At 46.8% G+C, this 22,638-nt stretch overlaps 1 protein-coding gene across 1 annotated transcript; it reads left to right on the forward strand.

The window, feature by feature from the left end:
* The first annotated feature begins 3,257 nt into the window (after positions 1-3,257).
* Positions 3,258-5,333, forward strand: LOC126534801 (endothelin-converting enzyme 1-like). The gene has a single exon (XM_050182037.2). It carries the CDS (start codon positions 3,258-3,260, stop codon positions 5,331-5,333), a length of 2,076 nt encoding a protein of 691 aa, XP_050037994.2.
* Positions 5,334-22,638: the final 17,305 nt, after the last annotated feature.

A 22,638-nucleotide genomic window follows, 5' to 3' on the forward strand; every position in this document is an offset into this window, starting at 1 on the left:
TGAGTCCTCTCCCACGGACAACTACTATTAGGTTGTTATTGCTTTAAGCCTGCGGCACCTTACCCTGTTACGGGCATCCCCTCGCTTTTCCTTCAATGTAGTACACACCTGAGGGCATAAATGAGCCATACTCCGTTGCAGTCTGACAATAACGATAGCAGTGAGGGTTACCTATGCCACGTCGTACCAAAATAGTACCGCAATAAGAACAGTGGTGTTCTCGATGACTCTGGCGGGGTTCTAAAGCTAACGCTTGCGCTGTATCTCCTTCAAGAGTGTGGACTGGCTGTACCATCTAACGACAGACGACTCCATCGTATCTACTGCAGAAAAATATTTCATTTTCGAGCAAGGTAGCACCGCCCGTACACGTCAACCTGTAATGAATTTTTGAATGTGTCAGGCACGCAGACTGTTGCTAACGAATCATGCATCAGATAAGGCGTGTTAGTAATAATAAAAACATTTGTCCGATGTACTAGTTTATGCCGGGACTGCATGTGATGCCGGGCCCCCTAAGCGATGAACTATTCGTGGAGCGCGTTGGCACTACTGACAATAGGCTACGCTGTGCGGTGCGCAGCTCCCCGTGAGCCCCAACATGGAACGCAAGGCAACCGTCCAGCTTGCCGCATCTCCCTGCAACTTGGGGCCTGCGCGGAGGGTCTGTCCTTTTGACAAATTGGCGAACGACGTGAGTGCTGCTGCTTCTTGTGCAACCATCTTTTTCTCTCGTATGCAAACACAGCTGCTCGAGGAAAATTTCAGATTTTCTTCTTTTCTTCTGGGGGTGGGGGGGGGGAGGGATTTGGTAGTTCTATTTCGTTCATAAATGTATTACCCTTTAGAGAATACTGCGTTATCACAGCCTTGAATCGCAGTAGCAATGCTGGTGGCGACATCTTCCGGAATTTTGTCCAACGACAACGGTTTGAAACGCTTATGTTTTGTTTCAGTGGTCACGTCGGCGGAAAAAGGAAAGAAATACTGAATGTAACAATTATGGAGCTTGAGACGTTTCGCACCCAAAGTCAAGTAGAACATATTGTTGGTCCCTCCAATAAAAACTGGCACCCAAGCTGATTAAACATTGCACATCATAATGGCGACACCAACGCGGCAGCTAATAAATAAACTACTCCGGTGATGGCCAGTGTACCCGGTGTAAATGCCTCCAGGTTAGCGATGACGTAAGCGTCTACGTAAGCGGACGAGCTGTTGGCGCCATTGTATGGCGCAGACATTAATTAGGGCGAACACAGAGATATAACCGCAGAGCGTTACTATTTTCTGCTTTACTCCATAAGCTGTGAGGCTCAACATGACCGTCAATATTGAGCCATTTTCTAGCGTAACGAGAACACTAGCGTAACGCGCAAATGCTTAAAATGCGTTGTCTTTGCACAGATCACCGCAATGTTGTCGCTACCAGTGTAGCCACGGCCACACAATGGGCTATACAAGGTCCTGCCAGCTGCCTGGGAGAAAAAACACCTCAGCAAATATGCGCGACAGGAAGAGGCTTGTGTTTGCGGCAGCAAAAGTCCAGATAATAGTAGGCCAATATATTTGAGAGTTCTAGCTTGTGCGCAAATATAGTTTCCGGATCACCAGGTTACCGAAGCTGTCAGATGCCAGAATGTTGCGAACATCTTCTGACGATGCGCCCAGCTACAATGCGTTCGATAATTCAAACGTTCGTAATATGGGCATAGAATAAAGCGCATACGTCTATGCGATATAACGACTGCGATTGTCAAACATTAAGCACGATGCACTTAATAACAGCCGATTTGAGTACAGTAATCTGAGTGCGTACATCTCAAGTACCAAAGCTTCATCTCCAGCTCGCGCCAGGTACCCTTTCTCGCGGCTCTTTGCGTTATTTAATAGCCTTTTATGTCGCGAATAACGTCCCTAGATTTAATCACTCTATATCATGGACTTCTCATTTACACCCACATATCGCGGCACGTTTTGCGCGGTTTTCGGTCTCTTTAACGATGACGTCACCACCAACGCTGTACATCAGCAGTTAAGTGGAACATGCAGGTAACGGCAGTACTATGTTTGCGTTCTCTCTGGTTAGACTATGCGTCTTCAGATGTCGCTATACCAGCGCTTTTGCTGCCGTACAGCTCTCCAGTAACCAGGAATTCCGCAAGCTCTAATGTATCTACGGACAAGTTAAATGTATTGTTTTTTCACCCCGCAAGACCCACATGAAATCCGTCCACCTTCCAGAAACGGAGTCTTTAAAGAAGGATAATATCCTTAACTGTTCAGCTGTCGAAATAATCGAAAGACATTTGTAATGTTGGCAGAAAAAAGAAGCGACGTGAATGATGGAACTGGAATCGTTACAGGTGTATACATGTGTACAATAAAGGAATAGGTGTATTAATCAAGAAATGAACGATCAAGGAGAAGTAACCAACATGCTAAAGAGTGATATATGCAATAAATTCTGATTATACCAAAAAGACAAGGAGTCCTTGTAAAACAAGGACACGGTGGGGTCACCCCCTTTCAGAGGGGATGCCAATAATATCATAATTAATATAATCATTCACCATTCTAAGTGGCCGGAACCCAATAATTCGCCAAGGGTAATGGGCTTCCGTACAAGCCACAACTGTCTGTTGCGCCATGGACATCGCGCAGATCGTGGACACCCACTTTATAAAGTTACATGCAAGTATAGAGGTCAAGTAAAGCACATGCGGGGTTCATTCCTTCAGGATGTCATAAGTTCCATTATCATTAAGAGCGGACCTTTCTTGAGTAAGAATATTTTCAAGCTAAAGTAGAAAAACTCGTCATAAAATTTAAAAAAGACTATGCCAATTGTCTATTGTGGTTGCAAAAATGCTATTGCATGCATAAACGGACTGTAAGTGTATCTGTTTACTGTCAATTGAAAGTGTTAGGTTAGTCAATGATTCCGCATACCGCCTATGATTCCTTGGTGAGCAGCTGGAGACGGGAATGCAATGCGAGCGGTGCGCTATAGCACGGTTAGAAAAGCAAGAGACCCAAAATATAGGCGAAATGCAACAGAAGTACACTAAAGCAATCTGACGTAAGTACCAGCGTAATGTCATGCCTATAAGCGTCCACTGAACGCATTTATCCTCCTTGGTCTGCTAGTAAAATGTACGCTAAAGATATTGAAGAAGCGGAGTTCAGATTATCTACGGCAAACAGCCTTCGTTAATAACAGTGAAAATTGTTCGTTGCAGCCAAGAGACGGTGTGATGTCTCCGGTCTCGTCGCCAAGCTCGGAGCGCACCGCTGCAAAAAACTACCATTGCATGCTCGTGTTGGCCAGCTGCGGCTTCGTCGCTGCCCTCAGCTTCCTTGTCATCTTCATTTCGAGCTTGCATGAGCGCGTTGAGAGCCACCTTCCGCTATGCAACACGGAGGACTGCCGTGCGCATGCCTCGCTGCTCACTAAGACTCTCAACTGGACCGTGGACCCCTGCGAGGACTTTCATGGATTCGTTTGCTCGGCGGCGCGTTCATCCTCTGACCGCTTGATGTTCAGTGGAGTCATGGACGAACTGCGGCTGTCATGGTTGAGGCAACTCCCGGACATTCTTAACGGTGGCACACTTCATATTCCCGTCGCAATGAAGGCGCTCGCCATGTACAGCAGATGCGTGGACAAATACCCGTCGGACCAGCCTGATTTGTCGATTTTCCTCGATTTCATCAGGGAACAAGGTTTGGACTGGCCTAAACTGACGCGAGAACTAGAACCACCGCTACAATTCGCCCTCAAGCTTGCCTATTCGTGGCAATCCCCGTTTTGGATGTCGGTGAGTGTGCTTGAGGCCCCGGATCAATCTTCACCAGCTGCAAGGCTCAGGTTCCAGATTCGGCCGAGCATGCTCGTTCCTACACTGCTCCACCACCATCGGATAGCGAGACACGCTTACATTAAGTACTGGGAACTCTTTATTTATGATTTGTATCCGGACAGCAGCACGAGACCGGACACCAACAAAACTCATGTGAACGAGATCAGAGTCATGGAGGAACAAATACTCGAAACCTTGAACTCGCTGTTTAACTCAGGCTCACCGAAGCCGGCGGTGTTTTCCTTCGGCAATATCTCGGCCTACGTTCCAAACGCCACCGCTTTTGAATGGCTTCAGAGCTTCCAGGGATCCATCGCGCTGTCACGACAGCTAAGATACGATGATGAGATCGTCGTCAGCGATGTCCGCCTCCTCCGCACCGTCAGCGAGCTTATCCAAAAGTACGACGTGGGGCAGCTGAACATGCATCTGACTTGGCTACTCGTGCAGTACTACGCTCCCGTGTCAGATTATCGCATTCTCGTTGCCCACTACGGCAGCACGCAGAAAGCCATGGCTTACTTGCCTGTGTTCTGTGGCAAGCAGGTAGAAGCATCGTACAAGATTCTTCTTGCTGCGCTCGACTTCATCTTCCGGTTCCAGGCGCGAGACATCAAGACCGTGAACGAGGGCTTTGACGACGTGGTCTCGACGGCTGTGGAAAAGGTCAACGCTTCAGAATGGATGGACGATGAGAGTAAGGCGCGATTAACCGAGAAGATCTTCGCTGTGAAGAGATCATTGTGGCCTCCGAACGCCGTTGTGAATGCTGACCTGTTGGAGAAGCTGTACGGCGAGTTCACCGAAAATGCCCCGAGTTTCGCCGCCCTGTGGATGGAAACGAGAAAGAGTGCAAGCATAATAATGATGACTGGTCAATATGAAGAAGTGATGAGGTTGCCTTGGAACAGTCTTCCAGGCTATGTTAACTACGATTACGTCTCCAACACCATGGAAATGGCAACTGCCACCATCGCAGCACCCGTGTACTATACGAAAGGGGCGAAGGCCATGCTGTACGGTGGTCTCCTGTTCCTCATGGCAACTCACTTGGTCCGTGCATTCGACAGAGAAGGCGTAAGGTGGACGCCCAACGGATCCGAAGTCGAAAGCATCTTGTCCAATGCAACGCTGTTTGAATATCACGACAGGGAACGATGCTTCGACGGTGCTGTAGAGCACAGCCTGTTCCCGGAAGTGCCTGCTTTTGAGATAGCATACACCGCCATGAAGCAGTCCCACGTTCGAGACAATAGCACGCCGCTGGCGCTGCGGGATGACCTCTCGGAAGACAAGGTCTTCTTTATGACGCTGTGTTACATTTCTTGCAGCAGTTCTGGTGACAAGCACTCCCGTAATTTCGACTGTAACAAGGTGGCGAGGAATTCCAAAGCTTTTGCTGAAGGTTTCCAGTGCCCTGCAGGATCCAGGATGAACCCCGACAAGAAATGCCATTTTTTCACCGGATGAAGACGGGAATTAGAGCACTTGTGAACGATACAAGTGGCTGCATAACTTGTGGACGAAAATGCGTGCTTTAGGATATAATTGTTGGCGATTTTATTACAGATAGTTGGTAGATTTCTGTGAACGTTCTTATGGTTCGCCCTTCTTGTGATCTGAACTCGCGCTTATTGCATTGGCGCGGAGAAAATTAGTTGAGTCATTCCTCTGGTAGTGCGTGCATTAAAGCAAGCAGTCGACAGCTAGAGGCTCTAATCGCAGGCTTTTTTACCGTTTATTCACCCATGCGTTTCGCTCTGGACGCTGTGCACCTTGCTAATGGCCAACGCAATTGTAGAAGTCTAATAGAACGAGCGAACTGCGAAGTCAGCACTGCAGCCACAGAGACTCTTGCCGGACGACATGCTGTTACTGCGGTTTTCGCTACCGTTTGACGTAACGTTAAATTATCCGCTTTGCCAACAGGATTGACGCCACGAAGTGCGGCTTCTTTTTAGCGGTGCGCAAAGCGAGAAATTGTAGTGGACACGGAGCTCCACTGTTGCACAGTTGCGTCTTGTGAAACAGTGCAGGTATCGAAAGCCATCCGCCCGCCGAATTACCTTAATATTCGGCATCTCCGCGCACTAGCATTTCGGGAGCTGCTTGCCATTGTGTACTACTTCTAGCCGGAGTGTTCAGCTCGGGACGATGGCCACGGGCAAAAATATTTCGGTGTTTAGAACACTTCTTGCAGTGACTTGTGCAGTGACGATCCGACCGGTATACTCGCATTTTACTTGGTGTTTTCCTGGAGTGAATTGCGTTTTTGTCAGTGTGTGGTACTTTAGTTCCCTTTTCCGTGCTCGTCTGTCCATCGCTCCTGTTGCTTATTCGTGAAATGTTGAGCCCTCTGAACAAGTGCCTGAAATGCTCTGCGCTTTGTGTTGTCCGTGTGTCGCGTTCTCTGCGTTTTGTGTGATAAAACCGTTCTCTTTCTGAATATTGCTGTGCTTTTGGACAGTGGGAACCAAAGATAGAGTAGGAAAGGACGGAAGTCACCATAGTTCTAGTGCTAAGTATGCACGCGTTAATCGCAGGTTATATCTGGCCTACGAGCGGCCGCGTTGTTGTGCGACATGGCTAGAGTACAACAGTACTTTGGAGCGGGACAGTAATTATGAAGGCGTGCGTAGAATCTGAAAAGATGCAATGGCCTCCTGCGCTATATAACGTTCGCAAATTACACTTCGCACTTCAAATAGGAAACCTTGTCGCGTGTCAAATTTAACTGAAGAGCGAAGGGGCAGATTGGCTTTGAGGACCTATTGTAAACGAGCATGCAATGGCGCTGGGCATTTTATGTCGGAAAAGCAAAGAAAAGCATTGGGGTTGATCCCTCTTGCGTAGCAAGCGGTAGAACACGAAACTGAAACGTGCCTTTACAGAAACAGTTGCACGTATTTTTCGTGAACTCGCTTTTCGCTGCAGCGAAAGGCAACCAATTTGCGCATCGGCGACCGTGTTGGAGGTTTGCTTGGCGTGCGGCGTTCTGTTGGTGAGCGGCGTCCAGCTGCCGAGTCGCTTCGGCGACGGTATAGGAGCATTTTGGTCCGACTGCGTATGCAGCGGTGGCGTAGAGGTACCTTGCAGCGGTGGCGTAGAGGTAGAACACCCGCCTCGCGTGCAAGAGGTCCGTGGTTCGAATCCCAGTGCCGCGCAATTTTGCACCGGATTAAAAGAAAAATCTGCGTGTTGATAAAATTGCATAAAAACAGGCCTGGAGTGTGGCCTGATCCCGGTGACCAGAACCGGTAACGCACTCCTCACCAGAGCAGCATTGGCCACCCTGGTGCAGTATTTGGCCACAACCTCCTATATGAACACAACAATCAAACCCCGGCCCTCAGTCCCCAGCATCTGCGAAGCAACTGACCACGGCGGCGGTCAGACCTGCGACGCTGCAGAGGGTGCTAAGAATCCCTGGCTCCGGACAGGCCGCCATTGGAATATGAACCTGGCAACGTTTAACGCTAGAACATTATCTAGTGTGGCGAGTCTAGCAGTGCTATTGGAGGAGTTATAGGGCAGTAAATGGGACATAATAGGGCTCAGTGAAGTTAGGAGGCCAAAAGAAGCATATACAGTGCTAAAAAGCGGGCACGTCCTGTGCTACCGGGGCTTAGCGGAGAGACGAGAACTAGGAGTCGGATTCCTGATTAATAAGAACATAGCTGGTAACATACAGGAACTTTATAGCATTAACGAGAGGGTGGCAGGTCTTGTTGTGAAACTTACTAAGAGGTACAAAATGAGGGTTGTACAGGTCTACGCCCCTACATCCAGTCATGATGACCAGGAAGTCGAAAGCTTCTATGAAGACGTGGAATCGGCGATGGGTTAAGTCAAACCGTAAAATACACTATATACTGGTGGACAACTTCAATGCCACGGTAGGCAAGAAGCAGGCTGGAGACAAGGCAGTGGGGGAATATGGCATAGGCACTAGGAATAGCAGGGGAGAGTTATTAGTAGAGATTGCGGAACAGAATAATATGCGGATAATGAATACCTTCTTCCGCAAGCGAGATAGCCTAAAGTGGACGTGGAGGAGCCTGAACGGTGAGACTAGAAATGAAATAGACTTCATTCATACTCTGCGCTAACCCTGGCATCATACAAGATGTGGACGTGCTCAGCAAGGTGCGCTGCAGTGACCATAGCATGGTAAGAACTCGGATTAGCCTAGACCTGAGGAGGGAACGGAAGCAACTGGTACATAAGAAGTCGATCAATGAGTTAGCGGTAAGAGGGAAAATAGAGGAATTCCAGATCAAGCTACAGAACACGTATTCGGCTTTGACTCAGGAAGAGGACCTTAGTGTTGAAGCAATGAACGACAATCTTGTGGGCATCATTAAGGAGTGTGCAATAGAAGTCGGTGGTAACTCCGTTAGACAGGATACCAGTTAGCTATCGCAGGAGACGAAAGATCTGATCAAGAAACGCCAATCTATGAAAGCCTCTAACCCTACAGCTAGAATAGAACTGGCAGAACTTTCGAAGTTAATCAACAAGCGTAAGACAGCTGACATAAGGAAGTATAATATGGATAGAACTGAACATGCTCTCAGGAACGGAGGAAGCCTAAAAGCAGTGAAGAAGAAACTAGGAATTGGCAAGAATCACATGTATGCGTTAAGAGACAAAGCCGGCAATATCATTAGTAATATGGATGAGATAGTTCAAGTGGCTGAGGAGTTCTATAGAGATTTATACAGTACCAGTGGCACCCACGACGATAATGGAAGAGAGATTAGTCTAGAGTAATTCGAAATCCCACATGTAACACCGGAAGAAGTAAAGAAAGCGTTGGGAACTATGCAAAGGGGGAAGGCAGCTGGGGAGGATCAGGTAACAGCAGATTTGTTGAAGGATGGTGGGCAGATTGTTCTAGAGAAACTGGCCACCCTGTATACGCAATGCCTCATGACTTCGAGCGTACCGGAATCTTGGAAAAACGCTAACATAATCCTAATCCATAAGAAAGGGGACTCCAAAGACTTGAAAAGTTATAGACCAATCAGTTTACTGTCCGTTGCCTACAAAGTATTTATTAAGGTAATTGCAAATAGAATCAGGAACACCTTATACTTCCGTCAACCAAAGGACCAGGCAGGATTCCGTAAAGGCTACTCAACAATAGACCATATTCGCATTATCAATCAGGTGATAGAAAAATGTGCGGAATATAACCAACCTTTATATATAGCTTTCGTTGATTACGAGAAAGCGTTTGATTCAGTCGAAACCTCAGCCGTCATGGAGGCATTGCGGAATCAAGGTGTGGACGAGCCGCATGTAAAAATACTGAAATATATCTATAGCGGCTCTACATCCACCGTAGTCCTCCATAAAGAAAGCAACAAAATCCTTATAAAGAAAGGTGTCAGGCAGGGAGATGCCATCTCTCCGATGCTATTCACAGCGTGTTAATTTACAGGAGGTATTCAGAGACCTGGATTGGGAAGAATTGGGGATAAGAGATAATGGAGAATACCTTAGTAACTTGCGATTCGCTGATGATATTGCCTTGTTTAGTAACTCAGGGGACCAACTGCAATGCATGCTCACTGACCTGGAGAGGCAAAGCCGAAGGGTGGCTCTAAAAATTAATCTGCAGAAAACTAAAGTAATGTTTAACAGTCTTCAAAGGGAACAGCAGTTTACAATAGGTAGTGAGGCGCTGGAATTGGTAAGGGAATACATCTACTTAGGACAGGTAGTGACTGCGGATCCGGATCATGAGACTCAAATAATCAGAAGAATAAGAATGGGCTGGGGTGCGTTTGGCAGGCATTCTCAGATCATGAACAGCAGGTTGCCATTATCCCTCAAGAGAAATGTTAATAACAGCTGTGTCTTACCAGTACTCACGTACGGGGCAGAAACGTGGAGGCTTACGAAAAGGGTTCTACTTAAATTGAGGACGACGCAACGAGCTATGGAAAGAAAAATGATAGGTGTAACGTTAAGGGATAAGAAAAGAGCAGATTGGGTGAGGGAACAAACGCGAGTTAATGATATCTTAGTTGAAACCAAGAAAAAGAAATGGGCATGGGCAGGACACGTAATGAGGAGGGAAGATAACCGATGGTCATTCAGAGTTACGGAATTGATTCCAAGGGAAGGAAAGCGTAGCAGAGGGCTGCAGAAAGTTAGGTGGGCTGATGAGATTAAGAAGTTTGCAGGGACAACATGGCCACAATTAGTACATGACCGGGGTAGTTGGAGAAGTATGGGAGAGGCCTTTGCCCAGCAGTGGGCATAACCAGGCTGATGATGATGATGATGATGATGATGATGATGATGCGTGTAGTGTCGTGGGCAGCCAGTTGCGTTGCGACGCGCTCAGCTTCGAGAATGCGAGTGGCAGAGCTCGCGGCTCTCTGCCAGCATTACCCCAATATTCGCCGTCATCGTGCACTAGCGTTTCGGGAGCTCCTCATCATTGCGTGCCATTTCTTGCCGGAATTTTCGGCTAGAAACTGCATCGTGACACCAACGAGCGCCGACAGCGAGCGCTCGGTAGTGTCACGACGCAGTACTTCGCTTCTCCACTGCCATCATGGAGGAAGGAGAAAAAGAGCTGGGAGCATACCGCAACGCGATTGAAGCCAAAATCTGCTCGGCCAGTGATGGCCCAACACGTGATAACGCCCGACACGTGAAAGTGCGCGGCTGGTCTCAGTGTTCCCCCTCTGCAGGCAGAGCCACGGCAGGGCAGCTGATCACGTGCGGACCGAATAAAACCTACTCTCACATTACTGGGAACCAAGATAGATAGAATAAACTTTATTGTCCAACGGATAAGGTGATCTACCCACCCCCCGACACGCAGGTCAGGGGGCGAGTGCCGCAGCCTCAGATGCAGGCTGGGAGGTCTTGGGTCCCAGCAGCCTCTTCAGCCAGTTGGACGAGCTGGAGCTGGAGCTCAGAGTACGAGCTGCGCAGCAGGGTCTCCCAGGTGTCTCTACTACCTATTTTGTGCGTTCCCCCGGGAGAGTACGGACATTCCCATATTATGTGGTCGAGGGTCCCTCTCGCCCCACAAAGATTATATCTATCGCTCCTGGCCTCGGGGAACATGTGGTTCGCCATAACCGGGTGCGGATATGTATAAGTTTGTAGTCGTCTCTACGCGACTGCTTGTCTGTTGTTTAATTTTAGGTCTGGCGGGGGCACCAGTCTACGAGCCAATCTATAACGCTGCGTGATCTCCCCATATTTTAGCATGCGCTCTCCGCTGCCTCGGTCATCGAGGGGCCCCGTAGCGGCTCGGCGGTAGAGATCTCGAGCCAGCTCGTGGGCCGCCTCGTTGCCGGGGACGGCTTCGTGCGCCGGAGTCCAAATTATTTGAATTTTTCTATCTAACTTCATCTGGCCTAGGAACCAAACATCTCAGCAAATCTTGATCTCGTAATCTCGACACAAGACGTCACGTGTTGGGCCACCAGTGTGGTTTCACTGAGCGTTCTCTCGCCAAGGCTGGTTGCGAGAAGTAATGCTCCCTCTTATATTTTTCCTTTCTCCATGACTGCTGTCTCCACCTCTCAAGCTGGTTGCAGCACTGCTGAAGGTACGAGGGGGACACAGGTAATATCCTTGCGCAGCGGTATATAGTTCTGGGCGTAAATGCAGCTGATTATTGGGTATACACTAGAGAGTTTTATTTTTGATCGCTACATATGGTACGGTACAACCATACGTGACATGTTATAACCTGTGCGAATGCACGTCGTATACCGAGAATTACTGTGGCAGATACCGCCGTTAACCGTAATGGCCACCCTAACCACCGTGATTATGCAGCCAACATGGCGGCACCCATTCAGCCCAGACTGCCCGCTTCGATACGGATATCCGCTCGTTACTGACTCACCGCCCTGTCAGCAAGAAACATGCTGCAAAATCCGTCATCGCTAAGTTTCTTCTCAAGCTGAGGTCGAATCATTAGGTTTGTTTTATCGTAATTATTGAGAACAGCTGTTTGTTTTCACGCTGCTGGGACTACAGACACGGAACCGAGTGGGTAAAGCTTGTTTGATTTCCAGTTAGCAGATGGCGCCACAGCATTAGCATTCATAATGCTTTGACGATGCCTAATTTTTCACTGCGTCATTAATTTACCACCCCGCTCTATCATCATGGCACTTGATAGCGGTAGCGAGCAAACGCCAAGTAGACGCCGAGGAGACGCTGTGGCGCAGATTAACATATATGTAAGGGCATTCGCCCGTACTGCATGCGAAAGTGGGTGCAAGATAAGTGCAGGTAAAGCGTACAAGGAAAGCGAAGTCCTGCTGTGGCATGCATGTAAAGACAGCTAATCTACGAACCATGAAGCATGTAACAGGATGACAAGCAGACGCAGAGCAGACGACGCGGCGTGGATGAACACATCTCGAGGGGCATTAGGCCTTCCTGCTGGCTAAGAATTGGTGTACCTTCCACAGTGCTGCAACCAGCGGGCTATTTCACTCCTTGGAGCCGACGTCACATCCGTTGCATCCGTTACAGGAAGTCAAGTGTGTACCCCGGCATAAAACACTTTCGTGTTAAGACAAATTGTTTTCACGAACAACTCATGGGACGTGGATGAAAATAAAATATGGCGAAACTGATCTCGCTGTGAATGCCCACGGTGCTGCGGTTAGCATCGAATCAATGTCACTGCCATTGCCAACGCCGAAATGTATCAGGAATGGGGCATAAGTGAATGCAGTCGGATTCCTGTCTCGCGCTTCCCACTAGACAAGCTGCACCATATAGTTGCGCCACCATAAAGACTGCGCGTGTCTAGTATCTAAACAGATATGATCCGGGTTTCATTCCACTCAGCACCGGAGACACATTAAAGAATTAAAAGAGTCACATGTGTATGCTTACGAGGGAAAGCAGATGGGCAGAGTGCTGAAATATGATAATGTAAAGAATGCCGATAGCTTATGAAATGCCAAGTGACTATTTGTCGCCGATAAACAAAATTATCTACCCCAATGAATTGACGGCGCAATAAGATGCACAGACGTGCATGTCCGTAGGGCGCTTCTGTGCACCGGCAAGAAACCGACTCCCTCACTCCAGGCAAATCTTGCCCTAACGCATTCTTCCTCAGTCCCGCGTGTTTCAGGTGTACTAAAGAAGCACCAAAATATTTTGATGCAAAGTGAGCGCCTCAAAGACACCTTCGCATAGCCGCCTAAAGTAGTATACCGTAGAGCTAGAAATATTCGAGATATACTATAATCATCATCTAAGAATGACTGCCCTGACGCCATCGGAAGCCATTCTTGCCGACAATATAGCACGCCACACCGCACGCTCACTCGAGCTCAAGCGGTTACACTCAGAACGCTACAGACAGACACATACCCCACTCAAAACAGATTACACCATTACATGCCTGAGCTCTGCGACAAGTCTTATTGCACCAATTGCAATACATCCCTTAACGTTTATCATTTACTCTGGCCGTGCTCGCAAGCTCACGTAAACTACGAACAGGACAAGCGCAAGTTTGATGAAGCAATCCGGAGCGAAGAACTCGCTCCCCAACTCTGGGCCGTCCAGCAGGTCCACGACGCCGCCAGGAAACTCAACCTCCCGGTTCCGTCGTGGGAGACGCCCACTCCATGAGAGCCCAAAGCTCTGGTGGCCTGCAGGACCTGAATAAAGTTGATTTCCTTCCTTCCTTCCTTGCCGAAAACCACGATGCAAAGTATGCCCCTACATTTGTACATCGCAGCAGGTCACTAGTACGGCTTCAAACTTTCACTTAAAAATCGAAGGCGATTTCAACATCGATACTAAAAACGTAATATATATGCTTGAATGCACACTGTGCAAGAAACAGTATATTGGACAAACAAAAGGGCCTTTTAGATTACGCTTTAACAATCACCAATCCCACCCTAATACGTTTCAAAACCTGCCCATCTCAAAACACGTAAATCTCCCTGACCACTCATTTGATAAGATGAAAGTCACGTTGCTTGAATCGGGATTTCGTTCAAATTATGATAGAGAAGCCCGTGAATCCTTTCTTATCTGTAAGTTTGATACCATCGTGTTTGGTTTGAATGAAAGTGTTGGAAAATAGAGTTGCCTGGTCACAGAGCCCGTCACATCTTCCCTCATTTCCCTTCTTTTTTACCAGTACGGCACTATATTGCCCTTTTACTAGCACGTCACTATTTTTCACTTTTCTTTTAATTTGTTATTCTTGATTGGTGACATAGCACCAATTCGGTGACGTTTTTTGCTGTCACCTGATAATTCTTTTGGATTTCATATTTTGTGCGTATCTTGAAATGATGTGTTTGCAAACGCCATCTGTTTAGACATATATCAACTGTTCGTCAGAACTATAGACACGCATTCTGTTCGCGCGTTTTCTTCGGTTTTTATGGAAATATGTCTTCATCTGGTTGATATTCGCATGTATATAAATTGTACCTACGCCATGCATTGTATTCTGATGAAGGCCGGACCGTGGCCAAAACGTCAATAAACCGCTCTCGCGTCTACTTCACTGTATATATATATATATATATATATATATATATATCTATATATATATATATATATATATATATATATATATTTGCTCGGATCCCGACGCGTTTCTTCTGGTGTATATATATATATTTCTATGAATTCCACCTAATAGTACATCTAAAGCGGACAAAATTGATATGTTACACATGAATCTCAATCTACTTGGTAATATGGTAGTACAGCTTTTGCAGAACCCTTGTAAACAACGTAACAAATTGGCATAAGATATAAAACGGACGTATCGAATTAGTCCTCGTTCAATGGTCTAATGCATGCCGTTTACAGAACCGCGATATTTATTCCTAATGCTGAGCAATAAATTTGGAAACTTCGTGCGTATATTTTTCTCACGTTATCGATTTTTTGAAAATCTTTTTAACAAAATTCAGGATCTAAATCCAAATTACGCTTCCAACAGTCACTAGAATTTGACTTTCTCTCTCAAATTCAACAGATTTCATCAAAATCGGTCCAGGGGTTATCTCAGAAAAACGTTTTGGCTTTTTACATGTATTTGAACAGGCCGCGTCGGAGTTGGCCCCGAGCTAAAGCTTCCTCTTAAGTTGTTTCTGCTACGTTGGGCCACGCGCGTTTTTCTATCCCGGTAGCCTGCAGACCACGTGTTCTCACGCAGTCTCTGAGTGATGACGAAAGCGCCTTCGAACTTTGAGCAGTTTTTTTTTTTTTTGCCTGGCGACTGAGTGTATTGCTGTACCCACACCTCTTTGCCGACCTGGTATTGCGGCGCTGGTCGGTGACGGCTATCATATAGTACCGTTTCTAGGTCTTGCTTGTGGGTACCCCTTCTGCGTACCATAGCCCCAATGTTGAGGCAGATGGTTTGTCGCGAAGCGGTACGTCCGACCTTTACAGGTGCATCCAGGCTTTTGGACGGCGGTCACTTTTGAAATTTAGCCCTAGACGGCTCCATACGGGAAAGTTCAAATAGCAGTCTGAAACGCGGTGTCAACTGCGTAACTGCTTGGAGGTGGATGCCCCAGTCCGCTTCGTTTGGTTTCTTGTTCCTGCAGTAAGGTATGAGTCGAGCCTACCGGACCTGGTTATAGTTCTCCGTTAATCTGCTCGCTTGTGGATGGTATGCCGAAGTGGTGTTCGGCACCAGCATACCAGAGGTAAGTTCGGAGTTTGCGACTGCAGTAAGTGGTCGCTCTGCCTGAAATCAGCTTCAATTCGGTAGCCCGCGTTTCTATCCAACACGGTGCTGCAGAAATTATATGACCAAGCTAGTTGCGGAAGAAGGCACAGCAGCAACTTGCAAAAACTGCGATAAGTAGTGCACTGCGACTAACGTGTAGCGGTTCCCTGCTGCCGCAGTCGGTAATTGGCCGACGGGATCAATCCCGATTGTGTGAAAAATAGTCTGACGGAGCGGAATGGGTGTCAGTAGGCCAGATTGGCAACCCGGGAGACGCTTATGCTTATTGCACACCTCGCATCATGCGAAGTACGAGGGAATACTCATATGAGTCCTATGTATTTTATTTATTTATTTATACAATACTGCAGGCCTCATTGAGGCCCAGGCAGGAGGGGCATACAAAATACAGAATAATTGCATTTGCAGACATAAGAACAAAAGGACCAAATTAGTGTGCACAATAGCAATGGAGTCCACCAGCTGCGAGAACCAAATGGGTAAAAAGAACACTCGGTCTTGTAACCAAACAATTCCCAAAACAAAAGTGAAGAGTAAATGTACAAATGAACCGTCAGTACAATTTTAAGCAATGAGAAGGAATGTAACACAAAGATCAATTTCAGTTATTACTATGAAATCAGTAGTTCAAACGGTCAATGGAATCAGTACTGTTTAGTAGCGACTGAGGTAAATTATTCCAATCGTTTATAGTGCGTGGGAAAAAAGAATATTTAAAAATGTTAGTTCTGGCATTATAGGGAGTTAGAGAGTCAGCATGACGATGACGTGTTCGGCGTGCTGCCATTGGCGTTACATAAGGCTCAGGAGTGAGGGCGAGGAGATTATTTTTAAGAAGAAAAAGAAATTTCAGCCGTTGTATTTTTCTTCGTATTTCCAATGTCTGAATGCCATGTTGTCTCATTATTGCTGTCGGGGAATCAGTCATACGGTATTTCGAAAAAATAAATCTGATTGCTTTACGCTGTACTCTTTCTAGTGCACCAATGTTCGTTTTTGTGTAGGGGTCCCACACTATGCAGGCATACTCCAGTTTTGGCCTTATTATTGATGTGTAGGCTAAAAGTTTAGTTTCAGCGGGAGCTTGTTTTAGTTTATGACGTAGAAGACAGAGTTTACGAAAGGCTGAGTCACATACGTTAGAAATGTGAATGTTCCAGTGCAGGTTATGAGTTATTGTGACGCCAAGATATTTGTATTCCCTAACCTCTGTTAATGGTTCAGATCCGAGAGCGTAAGGAAAAGATAGGCTATTTATTTTTTTAGTTATCTTCATGTAAACTGTTTTGTTAGCATTTACCTCCATGTTCCAACGATTGCACCAAAAAAGAAGGTTTTGAAGATTATTGTTCAGGGTTATCTGATCATCGCAACCGGTTACCTCACTGAACAGAACACAATCGTCAGCGAACAGTTTTATTTGAACTGGTGCTGTGACAACGCTGGCAATGTCATTAATATAAATTAAGAATAATAAAGGCCCTAAAACACTACCCTGAGGGACGCCTGAGGTAACTGGAAGTTCATGGGAATGGTAAGTATCGATACTAACAAACTGTTTTCGGTTAGTGAGGTATGCTGAAACCCAATTAACGATGAAACAAGGAATGTTAATTAATCGAAGTTTTTCAATTAACTTGGAGTGTGAAACAAGGTCAAATGCTTTCCTGAAATCTAAAAATATTACATCTACCTGGCTGGATTTGTCTAGAATATTCGCAAAATAATGAATAACCGATGTTAATTGGGTGACAGTAGAAAAACCTTTTCGAAAACCATGTTGCTCAGGTGAGAGTACACTGTTATCACTTAAGAATTTAGTAATGTAGTTAGCTATGATGTGTTCTAGCATCTTACAGCATGATGACGTTAGCGATATTGGGCGATAGTTACTTATCAGCGTTAGGTCCCCTTTTTTCGGTACAGGTACTACGCGTGCAGTCAGCCAGTCAATAGGAAGAGTTGCTGTGGATAATGAAGCACGAAAAATGATCACAAGAAACTTGGACACCATTTCTGCGTATCGGCGCAGAAAAACATTCGATATGTTGTCAGGACCAGGGGTTGATTTGGTTTTTAAGTTAAGAAGCATAGAAACTACGCCAGGTACAGATACAAGGTCCGAGTTTGCAACGGACAAAGAAAAAATGGGAATCGATGTATCACTTGTATTTGCAAAGACACTATGGAAGTATGTGTTGAAATGCTCTGCAATACTTTGCTTTTCGACGATAAGAATGCCGCCATCCACTATTTGTTCAATTGGTTTGTTTTTTTTACTCAAATATGTCCAAAATTTTTGTGGCGCGGTCCGAATAAAATTGGGCAGAGTGTGGTTAAAATATCGCCGTGTAGCATGCCCAATAGACGAGCTTAATTTAGCTCTTGCGGTTTGAATTTGCGTTATAGGGGCGTTCTTTCGTCTCCAGCGTTTAATCTTTCTTTTCAAGTGAATGACTTCCCGCGTAACCCAAGGGTTAACTGTCGCTGTTTTCTTTGTCTTGTTTGGTACAAAATTTTGAACACAATATGTGCAAAGTTCTTTAAACCTGTCCCAAAGTTCTATAACATTGTTTCCTTTAAAGTTGCTGAGGTGAAAATCTAGATAATCTAAAATAGTTTCGTCCCTGGCACGTGAAAAGTCCTTCACTACAACACTTCTTGCATTACTGCGATTGCATTTTTCCAAGCAGCATGACAAACATACCATTTCATGATCAGATATGCCGCGTTCAACAGACACTGATAACTTTTCGACATTTCTATTCACAAACACAAGGTCAAGTATTGACGACGAAGATCCGTATACTCGCGTGGGTAAAGTTACAACTTGCATGTATGCATGTGTATATATATATATATATATATATATATATATATATATATATATATATATGTACATATATATAATTGCCTGTCATCTAGGCTCTCCCTTCCCCCTTTTTGCTTCTATGACATGACCTGCTTCCCACACTTCATACGCACACACTTCTTTCCACTTTGACCACCCGCCGAGGTTGCTCAGTGGCTATGGTGTTGGGCTGCTGAGCACGAGGTCGCGGGATCGAATCCCGGCCACGGCGGCCGCATTTCGACGGGGGCGATATGCGAAAACACCCGTGTACTTAGTTTAGGTGCACGTTAAAGAACCCCAGGTGGTCGAAATTTCCGGAGCCCTCCACTACGGCGTGCCTCATAATCAGAAAGTGGTTTTGGCACGTAAAACCCCATATAATATCCACTTTGACAATCCTAAAAATGCAGCATTGATCACTTTTTTTTTTGTCACTGGGGAGCATCGCATAACCAGTGGTACATACCCGGTCACCCAAGTTGGCATAAAAGATGGTCGTTGCACAGAGGTACATACTCAATAACACATACCCACTGACCTATGTTGGCTTGTAGGAGGTTATGTAGGGACAGACATACCGCACTCTGGGGAAACTCGCATTATCCTTCGTGTACGGGTCCCATACCACGGACACGTATTCGAAATTCACCGAGAATGGCATCACGCGGCAGATGGCGGGCTCCCGTCTATGGTTATTTTACGGACACGCTGCGCCATCTAGTGGCGCTGGCGAGGAGTCCGCGCGCGTGCCCTAGAGACGAGACGAGTGGCGCGTCGGCGAATCCGAACGCTGATAATTGTTCCCTCTCTGGCCACACACCTAGTGGCACATACTGAGTTAATCAAGTTGGTGATATTTGCGCTGAAGAGCACCAGATACCCGTTGCATCCATGACACAGCTCGCTAAAACGTTGTTGCAAAAGGTCATTGAAAAGTGGTACACTTCGCACATTCCAAAATGCTGTCTGTCTGTCTGTCTGTCTGTCTGTCTGTCTGTCTGTCTGTCTGTCTGTCTGTCTGTCTGTCCGTCTGTCCGTCTGTCTGTCTGTCTGTCTGTCCGTCTGTCCGTCTGTCCGTCTGTCTGTCTGTCTGTCTGTCTGTCTGTCTGTCTGTCCGTCCGTCCGTCCGTCCGTCCGTCCGTCCGTCCGTCTGTCTGTCTGTCTGTCTGTCCGTCCGTCCGTCCGTCTGTCTGTCTGTCTGTCTGTCTGTCTGTCTGTCTGTCTGTCTGTCTGTCTGTCTGTCTGTCTGTCTGTCTGTCTGTCTGTCGCTCTCTCTCTCTTCCCGTCGGAGTTTGTTTCTAACCGTTCTCCCACCTGTCTGTGTTCACTGGGTAGACAGCACATCGGGCTTCTGTGCTGAAGTAAGATGCTTCCAAAGCAAGCGTCGGAACAACTTAAGTCACTGAGAAGATGGCAATGTGTACATGCGTGCCGCTCTTCAACAAAGCTCTTTCACGCAGACATGGGTCACTGTAGATGCCGGACTAGGTAGGTATCGCTGTTCGAAGAAACTCTTTGGAGCCGATTTGGAGTATGGGGTATATGCCACTTGGTCTATGTGAGCGCCCCTCTTCAACGAAAGTCTTTGATGCCAACTTGGATTACTAGATTCGTACCACTGGGAATGTGCCGCGCTACAATGACGAAAATACAACGCCAATATAGTGACACCTCGTCTTGCCACCGTCGAAACGAGTTAGGCATGAGACATGTATTGCAACCTGTTTCGCGCTTCCCTAAGAGCACTCGGCGCCACCTAGCGCTGCCGCCGCAAAGCCTGCGCATTGCCTCCGAAATGCATGGCGGTGCGGTGGGTGCAAACCTTGAGAAACGTGTACAATGCGGCAACCGAGCTCATCGTTCGCGCTTCTTTCTGGCCACTGCTGCGCCATTATGTGGCACCGCCGAGAAGTCCGTGCGTGGCCTCCAAGACAAAAAACGTGGCTAGGCGGTGCCTTCGAACGCTGATAATTGTTCCCTCGATTACCGTAGCGAGTGGCATATACTCAGTGACTCAAGTTAGCGAGAGGGTCAACGAAGAGGGGCACACACGCAGTGTATCTGTGGCGCAGTCTGCTGATGCGTAAGGTTGCTGTCTTTGAGGAATCTCGGCGATACGGACTCGATTCCGCTCAGCATCCGCGAAATTTAAGGGATCTTTTTCTTCATTGTAAAGCGGCACATTACCAGTAGCCACATACCTCGCACATAAAATTCTCAGCGTGAGCTGGCCCGACTCGTTCGCATTTACAAGCGTGCTGTAAGCGAGTCGGGTTAGGTCAACCTACTCCGTGCAATCGGGCTGGGTCAGCCCGACTCGACGGTCGTTCATTGCGACCGGCTAGCGTTTACATGAAACCGACAGGGCGATTCCAGCCGACTCGACTCGTTTTTTCCATGTTCATGTAGCGCCCCGAGTGGCTGAGACGCACTCTGAGGCATCTGGGTAGTATGGTTACATGGTGTCCATAAAGGTGACCACCATATTATTATCATTTTCATTATTACAGTGCCATTATCTCTTCCTCTTTCTCCTCCGGCCACCCATTTCTGGCCGATCACCTGTGGTGGGTACGCACCACTGTTTGAAGTCAGCTGCAGCAGCACCAGCTCGTGCCAGCACGCGACGTGGTAGCCGAAGAGAACCCCGTTTCAGGAAGCAGGAACCTTTTCGCCAAGAAGGACTGAGAGGTATGGACGCCCGACATGTTCGCTTACTGCCCTCTTATACAAAAGCATTTTGAGCTCGCAAGCTACAAGCACTCTAAATGTTAGAAGGACTGGCTGTCATTCGGCACCTACGCCTAAACTAAGCTTCCGAGAGCTTCTCTGACTTCATTCGGAGAAAGTAGAAATTTTGTTTAGTGTGCATAGGCGATACTTAGCTTTCAAACCTGTAAAACCGCAGCAACGAGCAGGTTGTGGACAATTTTGTTTACGTATCTGTCCTGTCTTTGGCAGGCGATGTTCACGGTCATATACGCTGGCAACTAGACGAGTAATAACAACAACGCGCTGTTTCACGTCCACCATTTCGTGAGGCAATATTTATTTCCGCGGCTTCGTTTCTGATCATGAATTTCAAAGTCTAACAATCTCTTCTCGACAGTGGCTTGTCCCTTATATCTTATCCGTACAGGCCTTCTGGTCTCGAAGGAAGACCACAGTAGTATTAGATCAGATATCAAAATAAATTATTATGAATGAGGGATCGAAATGACGCAGACGTGCATATTTATAACAAGGTTATTCCGCAGGCTAGCATTATAACTTGATGGCAGTGCGTGAATAACAATGCTATTGGGTGCGCTAGTTTTTTCAAACTTCGTGGCCCAAAATCGAAACCCTCTAGCCAGATATGCTTGACGTTTACCAGCTGCGTTTCCTAATGCGTTCAACATCACGATGGAATGAGATCTGCTCTCACGAACTGCTCTAGTATCAGAATATTTTTGTGAATCCGAACCCTGGCCTTTCGAGCGTACGTTGCCAGTCAAGGGAGACCTTTCTTTTTTCTTCCCTCCCTGCCATTCTATGGAAGTCGGGCGTCATGTACACAAGCCGCATTTTCCTTGAAAAATTTACCCACGGTTACAAACCTTTTCGTCAGTCACTGCAAGTTGCCGCGAACTGTTTATATCCGCACGGCAAAGTAAAATTTTCCAACCGCCATCGATAAATTTAAGACATGGGGGGCTTACGGCATGTGGCTAGTAATTTAATATATAAAGCCAGCACTGCTTTTCACGTCAATAATTCTTATGTCGCTCATTATTCTGGAGCCACTTAATGTAATCCGGTAATGGTGTCGGATCAAAATGCCTCCACGATCGGGGCAGATTTAACCGGAGCTTGCACGTCACGTTACTTATTCACTCCCGTCAGCCATGTGCATTGTCTTACCTTGCTTGCGCTTCGGGCCACTGTCTTCATGCAAAAAAAAGTGTTTATAATAAAAAGACGGAGCGTGTTATGTTTATGTGCAGCATGGTTAGTATTTCAAAAAAACCCGCCCGACAGCAGTGGTGCCAGTTACATTACCCGGGAGCCTTCATAATAAACAAACGGCAGCGTAACTTCAGTGCAATACCCTTGACCTGCTGCACGTAGCGTATCCTCTGCGGTGACTCAGCGTCGGCAGTAGCTCATTTTCCTCGCCGGAAATGTGGATTTCTGAGATT

The sequence above is a fragment of the Dermacentor andersoni genome, chromosome 7 (genome assembly GCF_023375885.2).
Source record: "Dermacentor andersoni chromosome 7, qqDerAnde1_hic_scaffold, whole genome shotgun sequence".
Lineage (NCBI taxonomy): Eukaryota > Metazoa > Arthropoda > Arachnida > Ixodida > Ixodidae > Dermacentor > Dermacentor andersoni.

What these genes read in the sequence shown, in the direction of transcription:
- LOC126534801 (XM_050182037.2), top strand. Translation starts at nt 3,258, where the DNA reads ATGTCTCCGGTCTCGTCGCCAAGCTCGGAGCGCACCGCTGCAAAAAAC.